Source organism: Acanthochromis polyacanthus, chromosome 9 (assembly GCF_021347895.1).
Source record: "Acanthochromis polyacanthus isolate Apoly-LR-REF ecotype Palm Island chromosome 9, KAUST_Apoly_ChrSc, whole genome shotgun sequence".
Taxonomy (NCBI): Eukaryota; Metazoa; Chordata; class Actinopteri; family Pomacentridae; genus Acanthochromis; species Acanthochromis polyacanthus.
Genome location: NC_067121.1, coordinates 23,314,140 through 23,326,930, shown reverse-complemented (window position 1 = coordinate 23,326,930; position 12,791 = coordinate 23,314,140). Strand labels below are relative to the sequence as shown.

The following is a 12,791-nucleotide window of genomic DNA, read 5'->3' as shown; positions in this document are numbered from 1 at the left end:
TGGCTCAGCTGGTAAAGCAGGTTGTCAAGTCAAGTTGAGTCTCCCTGACCAAGACACTGAGCTGAGAATGGCAGATGAGCATTTTGCATTGTAGCTCTGCAACCACTGCTGTGTGAAGGGTTGAACGAGAAACACATTTTTAAGCGCTTTGGTTGAAAGGTGCTACGGAATGATTGAAAAGCAATAGCAACTGCAAAAACAGTGCAGTGGTGTTTCCCTTCACTGGTAAATGTGTGTATATATAGCAAAGCTCACATTGTGCTTCCCGTACAAGCCACCAGAAAGTTGGAGAATCCTATTTGTCCTTTGCAAATCAACACAGATTAAATGATCTGTTCTTTCTAGTAATTGCACTGGCATCTACGTGAGAAAACATTTTTGTGCCACATTATTTATTTGTTCTCCTCCCCAGGGTTACAAGATGCTATATTACAGGTAGCTTTGCCTCTCCTAGTTTTCCCACAGTGACTAAAGCTCAACACAGCAGAGTGATTCTCTCAGTGCAAACAACGCAACGTGTGCTTGCCTTTGCACGCGTCCAGCACACCCTTCATTTTCTTTCTTCCCACCAGTAGCAACAAGTTGTGAGCAATAGGCCTCACACACAGTGCGAGCAATGAATTCAGAGTGTCGCAGCAGCAAATTATACATTTGCTCAGTAGAGCGTCTGAAATTCTTCACAACGGTTGTGGGAGGAAATTCAATATAACGAAAGACTGGAAGCAAAAAAGCAGCTTTGACTACCTTTGGCAACATTACTTAATGATGCTAGCAGAATAGGCGATTCTGAGGAAACTAGGAGATAAACTTCAGAGAGGAGGAGGATATTAGGGTTTTCCTGGCAACATATGCTTCGCAGCTGTCTGTGCAGAAAGAAGCAGCAGGAAGGAGCAGACAAGGCGTGGTAGCCATAGCAGGTGCATAATGTGTGAAGCCGATTGGCATTGACCTTAATTCTACCTTACCTCTTCCCTAAACCCCTTCATTGTAAACAAATACCTAAATAGATATTGCATAATCAAGAAAATTCTACTACTTTGCATGGCAACTCCACCTAGCCTTTTACACGTTATAGTTTCTCACTGCAGGGCTCCAGACTGCGACTAAATGGTCGCATTTTGCGACCACAATTTGAGTGAGTGCCAGTAAATTTTTCATCTACTCGCGCATGTGCGACCATTAAATTTGCCGATTTTTTTATTTCTACTATTGAATATTTTTTGTTGCTTACAAACTTCTGCTCCACACTTCAGCCCAGTAGACAGTAATGTACAAATGACCTGGTTTAACCGACATTAATTCCAAAAGAAGAAAGGAGACGAACACCAAAGAAGAAGAAAGTTGGCCAATGTGTGTGAGAGCAGGGGGGCGAATGACGGTGAAGCTCCTGATGTTTCACAAAGCCTTTATTTGCGTTCAGCCTTATTTTAAACACAAATTTACTTTTCTGTCCTTTACTCCTTTCTTATCTCCATTCCAGCTGCTTCTAAGTTTAGACACATCCTTGGCTAGACAGCAACAGCATGTTGTTTTCTTTCATCTTTATTTAAATTTTTGGACTTTTCAGCAGCATCTTCGTCATGCCAAGAAACTTCTTCTTAGAGAAACACTTCCTGTGCGCTGAATTGGTCACAAAATAAAAGCCCGTAGCATTAAAAATACGCCTTCAAAATAAAAGCCTGGAGGGAACGGTTATTTTAACAGTAGCGAAACAAAGGCTTTCCAAAATTGATGAACTGATCAACAGACCTTTATAAGAGTACTTTACACGTGATTCGGTATAAATACATAACGTGCACATGCAAAACACATGCCTGTGCTCAGCACAAGGTCATTTTTATTAAAGATTTCATCCGTCAGAAATGGTCCTTTAAAGGCATTATGGAAGATGTTTTTTTTTGTTTGTTTAATTTGTCTGATTCACATAAAATGAATACTGACCTTTAGTGGACTTGTATGTATGGTCTCTAAAAGAATAAAAAATATTAAAAAAAGAACTGTGGACATGGCAGGACCTGAAAAACATCAGCCAATCAACGCGCTCGGACAGAGGCGTTTGGTTTGCTCCCTTTCCTGTCAATCAAAAATCTTCCGGCTCAGGCCTAGTTACGTAGATTACGTACGCCTTGGACTTACGTGTTTTCTGTATGTGTTGCTTTGGTATAGCTTCGTAGTTAGCTGGCGACTTGTTTTGCTCATCTTTTTTTACATAATGGCAGATAAAGATCCAGGGGGACCCAGCTGTAAAAGACAACTTCACGAGTCCTAAGTTTCTGCAGGGGGGCGTTTCTTCGTAAATGTTAAGAGGGGGGAGGTTAGAGGAGGGTGAGGGAGAGGTTGTATGTGTGCATGCTACGTTCAAAGTCGTATGAAATTAAATCTCCTCTAATGCCTTTAACTGAGCAGCCTTGACGGAGTACTTTGCACTCTGAGTGCTTTTCTTGTTATGTTGTGTCAACTGCTGCACAATAAAATGTGAATTGAAAACATAGTTTGTGCAAGTATTTATCAGTAATACGGTGAGAATGAGAGGGAATGTGAATATTTACTTTGCAAGTCGATTTTGGTGTGCACCCCTAAATTTTCTGGTTGCGCTCCTAAAATTTTAAGTTAGGGGCCACTGCGCTCCTAGGAAAAAAAGTTAGTCTGGAGCCCTGCACTGTCACTTGTTCCTACATTTTTTCTTCAAAGGGGTCTAACCTCTGATAACCTCCACCACAGTGACCTGCTCAGAATGGAACGCTCCAGGATTACCCAGAGCCGCCCAGCCGTCACATGACCTAGGCATGCCACTCATTCACGGTTTCAGTATCGATGCCAGCAGAGGAAAAAGACAGAGGGAGGAAAACAAGTTCCTGTTGCACAATGGCAGGACAGCTAAGCCTGTTTAAAAAAACAAAAAAAAACAAAAAAAAAACAGAAGCTGCTGTCCTCTGAGACAGTGACAAATCAACTTGCACTTTGAAATGAAACTGTCTGTCTGTGATTACACCGGGAACGGTACTGCATGCCCGGAGGGCTGGTGACTGTGCAGATCAGACATGTGTGGGTTACCACAGACAGAATGACCAAAACGTAGCAGCATCAGCATTCCCGAGTCATATGTCACAGACAAAGGCAGCAACGTCTCACAGGTGTTGAAATGTGAATGGTAGGTTTTGTATGCCAAGCATCATTAAAGCACTTTATTCAAAAAACATCAGGCCATTTGCATTTATTATCAACCAGGTCCAACATTCTGACAGAGCTGGGGAGAAAAAATACATGGTAAGACATATAGAAAGACGTTCATCCATAGCAGAGAAATCCCATCTCTGAGAATCAGATTTAGCATCAGCATGAGTCAAATCCCCACAGCCTGTCTGCTATGCTCCTGTTATTCCTGTCACTTGTTTCCTTGCTATTGTCTCGCTCATTTGGCAGTAATGAATAGAAGTCAGTGTCTGGAGTTTAGACGCATATGAATCTATTAGCTGACAGAAAGTGCAGAACAATGAAGGGCTGAGAGCAAATCATACAGAATCCCGCGTGAGTCTGTTGACCTCTCTTAAACGACTGACCAACGATGATCAGTCTACACCAGCGAGGATCAGGATGAAGACGCTCCCAACCACAGCTGCACATTTCTGCACCCGTTGAACTACACAGTGGTGGGTGGGGGTCTCAAAGGAGAGGGAACAGGCCGGGAAGGAGGGGGAAGGAAAGATGAGGGGGAAGAGCACAGGAAGAAGGGGAAATAATGATTACACAATGTAGCAAGAGAATGTAGAGAGATATGGAGAGGAACGCAAAGAACAAATATGACATCAAACCAGGGTGGAATGAATAACAGGCTGACGAGAGACAGGGAGAGAGATACTTAAAAGCAGTTGTGAGGAGAAGGCAGAAAACACATGGAGAGACTGCTGCATAGTTACTGCCTAGCAACAGACCATCACTGAGGCTATCTGACTCTGTCTGCTTCCAAGTGCAAGTTTTAGCTATGCTGCCTCACTGAGGGGCTGAAATCCCATAATGTGGTGGTAGCGTGGATGGGGGGAAACAAGGAGAACAAACTACCATGAAAGGAGGGTAAGTGAAAGCACAAAGATAAATCTATACTATTCATACTCACATTCCATAGCAGTTTTGTGGTTAAAAGAAGTCATGAAGGAAACAATGCACATACGATACTGAGAAATCTAAAGCCTGAGGGGAGAAAATCTTTTTGTGACCATGTTTTATATTCATGCTGACGTAGCATCCCGACGAAAACGTCACGTGAGAGGAGAAGCTGGCTAACAGCAGTAATATTTTCCAGTGACAGATGGTGAAACAAAAAACCTTTGTCCGCCAATCAATTATTCATTGTCTCCTGTTGTTTACAGTTAACTGGAACCACACTTATCTGTCACCAAAGTGACTTCACATGCGTTACCAACCCACCAACGCTCTTCCAGCCTAAATTCCATCACACAATCCTAAAAACAAACTTAAAGAGCTGCCAAGGGTCAGATACCCCACGATGTTGACCCCTCCCTATTACAAAACAGCACTTATCAGAAACAAGTCTGCAGCACACAGAGCCCCAGCACAGTTTATCTTCTGGTCACACAAGCGTCTTTTCCTCCCAGCTGACGCTGTGAGAGGCTGTCATTGTGTGCTGACTGGGTATCTGCAGTGGGGTCATCGCCTTTGGACAGCTGAGACCATTTCAAAGTGTCCCACACTGATCCTGTGTCTGTGGAAGGAGTCAACCAGCTGGGTAAACAGTATGAGGGGACACAGAGCAGAGAGGCCTGCATGGGTGTTCAACTGCAGTATCATCTTTCAGATCTATGGGTGTGCAGCCTCCAGCACAGTGATAGTGTGCCTGGGTGTACACATCAATGTGCTTTTATCTCCCATACAATACTTTAACAGACACTCTGAGAGAAACAACACAAAAAGACACTGACGTACTGTTCCTGTGTGGTACAGACGCAGCGCTTCAACAACAATGTGATTACTCAATCAGTTAGCTGCTACTAACAATTATTTTAATTATAATTTCTTAATTATTAAATTAAGTATAAGACCAATAAAACATAAGAATATGGATGTGAATATCAGTTTCTTAATATAAAATCTTAAAATGTGTCATTCGCCAAACACAAACCAGGACAGTTTCAAATCTTTCAATTTCAAAGCTGCAATGAGAGCATGTTTGGTCTTTTTGATTTGTAATTGCTTTATCAGTAAACTGCTTCTCAAAACATCGGTTTATTTTTTCCATCTATCAGCTAAGCAACAACACTTTTGGTCATTTAGGTAATTTATGAAGGAAAAAAACTTGTTTGCAATGTGTGGAATATAAAGCTGGTTTGTCATTCTCATTTTGAATTGAACATTTGGAGGTTTAGACACACAAAGGTAGCAATCTGGAGACATCACTGAACACTAAGGACTATTTTTGCTATTTTCTGGCATTTTAAAGACGAAAAAAAAACAAATCTATGTTCTAATTTCTCATAGGCGAGTACCAGAGTAAATGCCATTCTACAGCAGATCATTACAGGAGGGGAATCCTTCCTCTTCATCATCTCTTCTTAATTGCCAAGTGCATTATTTATCGTACAAGAACCCCATTCATAAGGCATCGTTACAGAGGTGAATCTGTGCTTTGAAGATATTCTCAGGCCACTATTGCCGGTATCATGTGCAGTCGCTAACCATCTGAATGAGAGCTGAGCAGGGTAGGCTGCAGAGAGACTCTGTCTGAGTAATGATACATTCTCATTTCTCCGGCTCAGTTCAATTAAAAGGGACCCTGAGGAGAGCTTTGACTCAATTAGGATGGGTCTCCACATTAGCCACTCTGGATCCTTCAGCACCTCAACCTCCGCTGCCTCCATCAAAAGCCTTCTATCTGTGTCACCGTGAGAGGGAACGAGTGAACGGAGATGCTTTCAGGAAGCAAAAACAGATGTGGCACAGAGTGAAAACATCTATATTTTACATGTTGTCCTCGTGTTACATCAAGGCTCAACAGAGTAGCGCGGGGTTAGGATGTGTTGGTAAAGCTTGACATAGAGACGCCACCACATTTCATCAGTGTTGGCACTCCGCTCTGCTTTTTAGGGATCGAGTGTCACGGATAGCTGAGCCCAGTCATGTGCAGTTATGCCTATGCAATCCAAACACGGGGAGAAATGCCAAGTCATCACTTCCTGCCGTAATGTCACATCCCGGCTTCTGCGCTGTGGTGGGAAAAGGGGGGAGGCCTTGGAAGACCGAGCAACAAGGTTGTCAAAAGAGACAAGGCCCATGACAAGTACAAGAGTCAACCCGGGTTTGGCTTCATTTTGAGCAGCTGGTCCGCGTGCGATCCGATTCAATTTCTCCTGACGGTGACCTTGCCAGAATGTGGAGTGGCACGAGGTCAGGGGAAGACGAGCACTGTCAGACGCTTTTACCAACTGCTCAGTCGGCAGTGGTGGTAGTGTCAACATGACATTCTGAGTGTGTGTGCAAATGCAACACAAATGTTAGCGTCTACAGGTTGCAGTGCCAGCATATGACAAGGAGAGGAAGCTGTGTTGTTGTTCATACTTCAGCCTCCGTACGACGAAACCTGCTGGCATTTTTGAACTATGAGAGAAGCAAAGTGTTGGACAGTTAGTAACAGAGATCCACCCAATCAATATTCCTCACATATGACTTCATGTTTCGCTGCAGTTTGGGAATATAAAGGTCCAGTTTATCACCCCGCCCTCCCTTGTATATTACATTATGGATAGTAAATCAAACCAAGACTTAAACGGCTATGTTTAAATGCCACAGCTGCATTTTATTTGCTTCTTTTGAATGCAGACATTATCAGTGATCAGCAGATGGACTGTTGGCATCATGGTGGATTTAAGCTCAGGGCGCCACATCCCCCTCTATCTCACAGTGGAGCTTCAAATCAAACTGCCTTCTCATCACAACATGCATGCCAAACTCTGTAAAGGTGAGGCTGCAGCAATTTAAAATGCAATTTCCTGTGCTCTGCAAGTCTATGTGAGCTAATCACATACATATTGATTATTTCTCATTCTCAACTCCCACTGTGTGATCTAAATTGTCAGGTGATATCATCGAGTACCCCGATTTCATTGCATTATATCATTGATATTAACGTCAGATTTGCTCGGGGAGTCTTGCGGATGAGAGTTTCGTGGTTTTTTTTTTCCTTCCCGTACAAAGACAAAACTTGATATCCTGATATAAGCATGCAGCATCCACAATGGGAGAAGAGCTGATTGGCGTAATAAGAGATAGAAAACCTCTCCTCCTGCAGCTCACAGTCCAACTACGATGACTGCAGGCACACACTATCTCTGCACAGATAGGAAGAAGACGCTGTCATGATTAGAATGCAAAGACATCACTACAGAGAGGAAAAAGTGCACTCTGTCAAACCTATAAGGACATCTGCTGTGTGTTTGGTTAGTGCAGAGATAGGGCGGGGGATGTTTGACCAGGGATGGGGTTGCATTATTCTAGACAGTGCACTAATGACCTTTGCTCCAAATCTAAAGGCTCCATGTCTATTATGTCCTATAGGACAGGAGGCAAATTCCACCAGCCCTGGCAGCTTTTGGCCTAGTGTGCCCACAGTGGCGTTTCCCTGCGACTGGTCACCCACTGTGTCAGCTGGTGTGATGACTCACTGTCAGTAAGCCCTCACCTATGGAATCCTACCACTTTCAGCATCCAACATGAGCCAATTCTTGCTCAGTGAATCCCCCACCCCCCCTCACTCACACACACACACACATACACTCACAGCTGAAATGCCTGGTGCTAGACGCCCCAATGTGGAGTGCAATAATGGAGGAGGAATAACCACAAGCACTATGCAGGAGATGCTCACTACTTCATTTTAACGTGATTGTGTCGTTGGTTAAGGCTGATGTATATATTCTCCAACCTTACTGATCTTAAGAGCCAGAATTTCATACTAATGTAAATCGATTCTAAAGGGATTAAGGCGGAGGAGTGGTGCGTAACATGTAATATGACAATGGAGAGGATCCCCATCCTCAAGATGGACAGCTTACCTTGGTGACCACGTTCTGCACGAGTCCCGTGTGCAGCTCGAAGGTCCACTCACTGCACCTACACTGCATGCTGGTCGTGTCATTGTGACTGCTGTAACTTCCATTGGCATAAATAGAAGCCGGTCGTGCGCTGCTATTTTTCGGACTGTCTAATAGCGAGGAGTGACCCCCACTGTGGTTAGTCACATTATCCAGAGGCTGGATACATGTGTTGTTCGGCTGGGCCAGGAGGAAATTATCAGAGTACTGACTGAATCCAATGAATATCGCCGGGATCCATGTCAGCACGATCAGCTGTTTCTGGTACTTCCCAAATCCCCCGAGAAATGGCAGAACGGCACCGTCGATGCGTGTCAGCAGCCCCGCCGACGTGGTTTCGGGGGACACGAAGCCGTTCTCCGGTTGATGGTCCCCCGTTTCGAGCTGCACCACGGCCATGGCGGGTCTCGCCGATAGATGCCTCCGATGTGAAGCGAAGCCGGGTTTGCAGTGCTACCCCCTGTCGACTCCACAATGCGTCAATGCCCCCACAGCTCCGGCGGTGAAAGCCGTGTGCAGTCAATCACTGGAATGGAAGTAAGACGCACCTCCCTGCTGTCAGGAAGCACTTCCCTCCGTCTGCCACCAAAAAGCCCGAGTGGGACCGAGTGCGAGTCTGTGGAACAAAGGCGGATTCCGGTGAATCAGACAACGAGGAGGAAAAACTCTCTCCTGATCTGTTCCGTGGTCCGACTCACCGTGTGTGTGTGTTTCTGTGTGTGTGGGTCAGCTGCCCTGTGAGAAGAGTTTCCTGAGGAAGCCACAGGTAACACACCTGCCCTTACAGGCTGCTGGCACTGCCCTAACATGGCCACCTGTAACCAATGGTAACTACTACCACATGGAAATTTACCCTCTTTGTGCTCTGAGAGGACAATCCCACAATGAAAATGTACAATATGTTGTCATATTTTGTTATAGAAGTGGAAAGAAAGCAGAAATGTCTGTATGTTTCTTTAAAAAATGGCCACATTGAGGAATCAGCAGCCAAAAAACATGTCTGGGCTTAACAAAAACAGCTTGCATCAGAGTTCTGACAACTTCTGATGACATTATGTTCAACCCACAATACACTGAGTCAGAGAAATTAACTATTCCACCACTATTAAAAATGCTTTAGTTTCTATCTGAAATACTGCAGCATGTTAAGACAGAGGAGGGGACTTGAAATCTTGAAGTAAAGGTGAAGAAAACTTACGCTATCAAGCCAGTTTTATGAAGTTATCTCAACATGTTTAGTGCTTAATCAACTAACATATAAATTAGGGTTTCAATCCCACCCAACATTAAGTTGATGCAGTTACCAACAACTTTAAAGGTGTACACTACCATTCAATAGTTTGGGGTCACTTAGAAATGTGCTTATTTTTGAAAGAAAACAATTTTTTTTCAATGAAGATAACATTAAATTAATCTGAAATACAGTCTAGACATTGTTAATGTGGTAAATTACTATTCTAGCTGGAAATATCTGATTTTTAATGGAATATCTCCATAGGGGTACAGAGGCTCATTTCCAGCAACCATCACTCCTGTGTTCTAATGCCGCATTGTGTTAGCTAATGGTGTTGAAAGGCTAATTGATGATTAGAAAACCCTTTTGCAAATATGTTAGCGCATGAATAAAAGTGTGAATTTTCATGGAAAACATGAAATTGCCTGGGTGACCTCAAACTGTTGAATGGTAGTGTATCTAAAGCAGTAAATTAGTTGTTTTTTTAATCTCGCAATTTAATTAGGCGGTGGAAATAGGATCTTCAAATGAGTTTTTACAGTAGCAATAGAATGTTCTTTGTTGCCACTTCGATATTTTTGCTATCATGTTGTTTAATGACAAAATAATATCAGAATAAAGCGTTAAAACAGCATGATAAAAAGACATACGTGAGAGCTCATTCCAAGTACTGTCCACGAAAGAAACATAAGCAATACCCATAATATATGCATGCAAATAGACACGCACACATAAATGCAAAACATTAAACTCCCCTTGTCTTTTCAACGGGGGGAAGAAGAACAAGAGGAGGAACTAATACTTTCACTGCCCTTTTTTGTCACAAGCCCAATGCTGACAGGGCAGAAGTGGAAGTCAATAAAGTTTCGAGGTTTCTTCCCTGTTAAAAGGGTGTTTTCCTTGCCACTGTCGCCTTTGGGCTTGCTCTGGGGGTCAGGCATATGGGTTCCGTAAAGCGTCTTGAGACAATTTGACTGTAATTGACGCTATATAAATAAAATTGAATTGAATTGAATTATTACACATATGTCTTTTATTGACTTCTTTTAGTATAACTTGTAAGAGCTTTGTAAAGGTTCAGTTCTAAAAAATAAAAAAAAGTCTAGTATAAGACATAAAGGATTTTTTTTATGTAATTTTCTTACAGTACCAGTAAAAAGTATCGCCTGAAGGCTAGTTGTATCAGCATAGGCTACATATGTTTTGAACAATGGACATGCTGTTGAATCTGTGGTCATTCTAGCCAGGAGATATTTTTTTGCAATCATATTTGAAAAGCACTTGATTTTCAAACATTTGCGAAGAAGAAGCCCCAAGATCCTTGATTCAGAGAATTTACAAGTCACACTGTTCCAGAAGATGGACATGAAAATTCTGGAATATTATAAAAGATAGAATAGATTAGATCAGAATAGAATAGAATAGAATAGAATAGAATAGAATAGAATAGAAAAGATGGTCATTGTACACTTTTAGGTACAATCCCTGTAACTTGACTTTTTGCCGTTGCAGTAACAAACACTTGACAGAGGCTTTCATCTAATTCTGGTCAGTCCTGCATTCCGAAGCTCCTCATGTAGCAAAGAGGGATTGTAACTAAGAAACAACTTGTTCCATTCAAGGTTACGTTTTTCAAGAGATGTCTGTAGCTCAGTTCTAAGAGTTTTCAAAAAGAACTTTCAAGTTGGCTTTGATGTCAAATCCACAGGCACTTTATAATAAGCCAACAGATCTGTTGTCAAAATGTGACATAAAATCATTTAGAAAGTTTTCCATCAAGTCTGATTTAGCAAATGTGAACCAATTAATTAATGGATTTTGCTCCAGATGATCTTTAGCTTCTTGTCTTCTTGTCAATTAATTAAAGTGGTAATGAGACAGTTATGCTGGAAGATAATTAATTATTTTTAATATTTAGTGTCTCACACACATTGCTGAAATTCCAACCTCTCTTTTAGGGAAACATGCAATTATAATTGATATATTATGGTGCAATGACATTAATGGAGCCTTACAATAACTGGATCAATCATGATGGCAAAGAGTTCAGTATTGATCAGGTTTGATTCACAGCCTGGTAGCCTATATTTATCTAACATGTGAGGCAGATTCCTACTTCATCTGCAGCACATGTACAATGCTTCACCCTCCTGGACATGATGTGAAAGTACATATCAGGAGCTGAATTATGCACATATAATCTTCATTAGTTTTGTCAATGATCAAGTGAAAAAAGTGAGCTTCTTTTTTCCCACTTGTTTTTATACAATACAGTGAGAAATAAAACACTTTTAGTTGTGACACTGGAGTAAACCTTGATGCAGTTAGAGCTTATGCCACATTTTGACATATATTTTAAGAATTAACCCACAGCTCTCAGTCATTATCACAGTGAGAGCAAGCATGGCGTTTCCTGTGAAGCCCCAGCAAGGACTGAAGGGCCCCTGGGTGGCCAGTGAATGGCTCCTGCACCTTCATGTTGTCCTTTCTTACACACTGATGACCCCTGCTGGCAGAATGGTGCAAAAGCACTGCTGTTTGTTTTCGTCAATGCAGCATTTGCTCCTTTTTAATGCAACAATAACGCAACACTAGCAAGTTCACATTTTTGTTGTTTCATTTTTTAAAATTTTTACAACAAAGTTGGGCTGTTGACATAAAAACAAAGTTGTGATTTTCCTTAAAGGTTGCATGGAGTTCTCCTAAAAGGAATGCCACGATATTTTTCTGCAGTGAAGTGGTTAAATGCAAATTTTTGTGCTGATGAATGAATGATAAATATTCTTTGTTAAATTTAAAGGTCTTACCCTCAAGCTTTATTGTCTTACAGATCATATTATTATCATTATTATTTTAAAATTATTGTCCAGGCCTATTTTATCCACATCCTTTAAATAACTAATCTCAGACAATGCTTTTCTTTCCAGCCTGTGTACAATATATCGCATGGCTGGACGCCAACAGAAACCAGTTGACCGTTGTACCGTCACACTATCACAGTCTGCTGTTTTTGTTATCATATAATCTTATTACCCTCCCTAGCAACTAATGCAGGTGTGTCCAGGATCCGCCCCTATATGGGATGCTATGAGTCACTTCAAATGTGTGTGTGTCTACATGTGTTTTGTCCTATCTGTCTGCCTCTGTATCATAAACCGGCTGGTTTACACAGGTGAGGTATAAAACAGGGGGAAAAAAGGGGTGTGCCTGAGCTTTCACTCTGCGGTGACTAATTCCACTGAGTTCTTTTGTGAAAAAAACATTTAATTCCATTTAATTTTCTCAGTCGGATAATTGTGTGAATCAGTACTGGTGATCCGCCTGGTAACACATGATTTAGACTTAATCCTCGCGTTGTTATCTTTCCACAGGAGAACAATGAAACCACACAGAAAAAGCTCTATAGTTTTAGTGTGCTTGTATTCAAAGACCAACAGATAGTAGGTATTTAGATT

General features: G+C 41.9%; 1 protein-coding gene across 1 annotated transcript in view; it reads right to left on the bottom strand.

Moving 5' to 3' along the window:
• LOC110966657 (solute carrier family 22 member 23-like) overlaps positions 1 to 9,098 on the bottom strand; it is a 46,239-nt gene extending 37,141 nt beyond the window's left edge. The window contains exon 1 of the mRNA XM_051953224.1: positions 8,064 to 9,098. Within this exon, the coding sequence (XP_051809184.1) occupies positions 8,064 to 8,501 (438 nt within the window). The 5' untranslated portion in view covers positions 8,502 to 9,098. The remainder of the gene's footprint in view (positions 1 to 8,063) is intronic.
• Between the last annotated feature and the right edge of the window lie 3,693 nt (positions 9,099 to 12,791).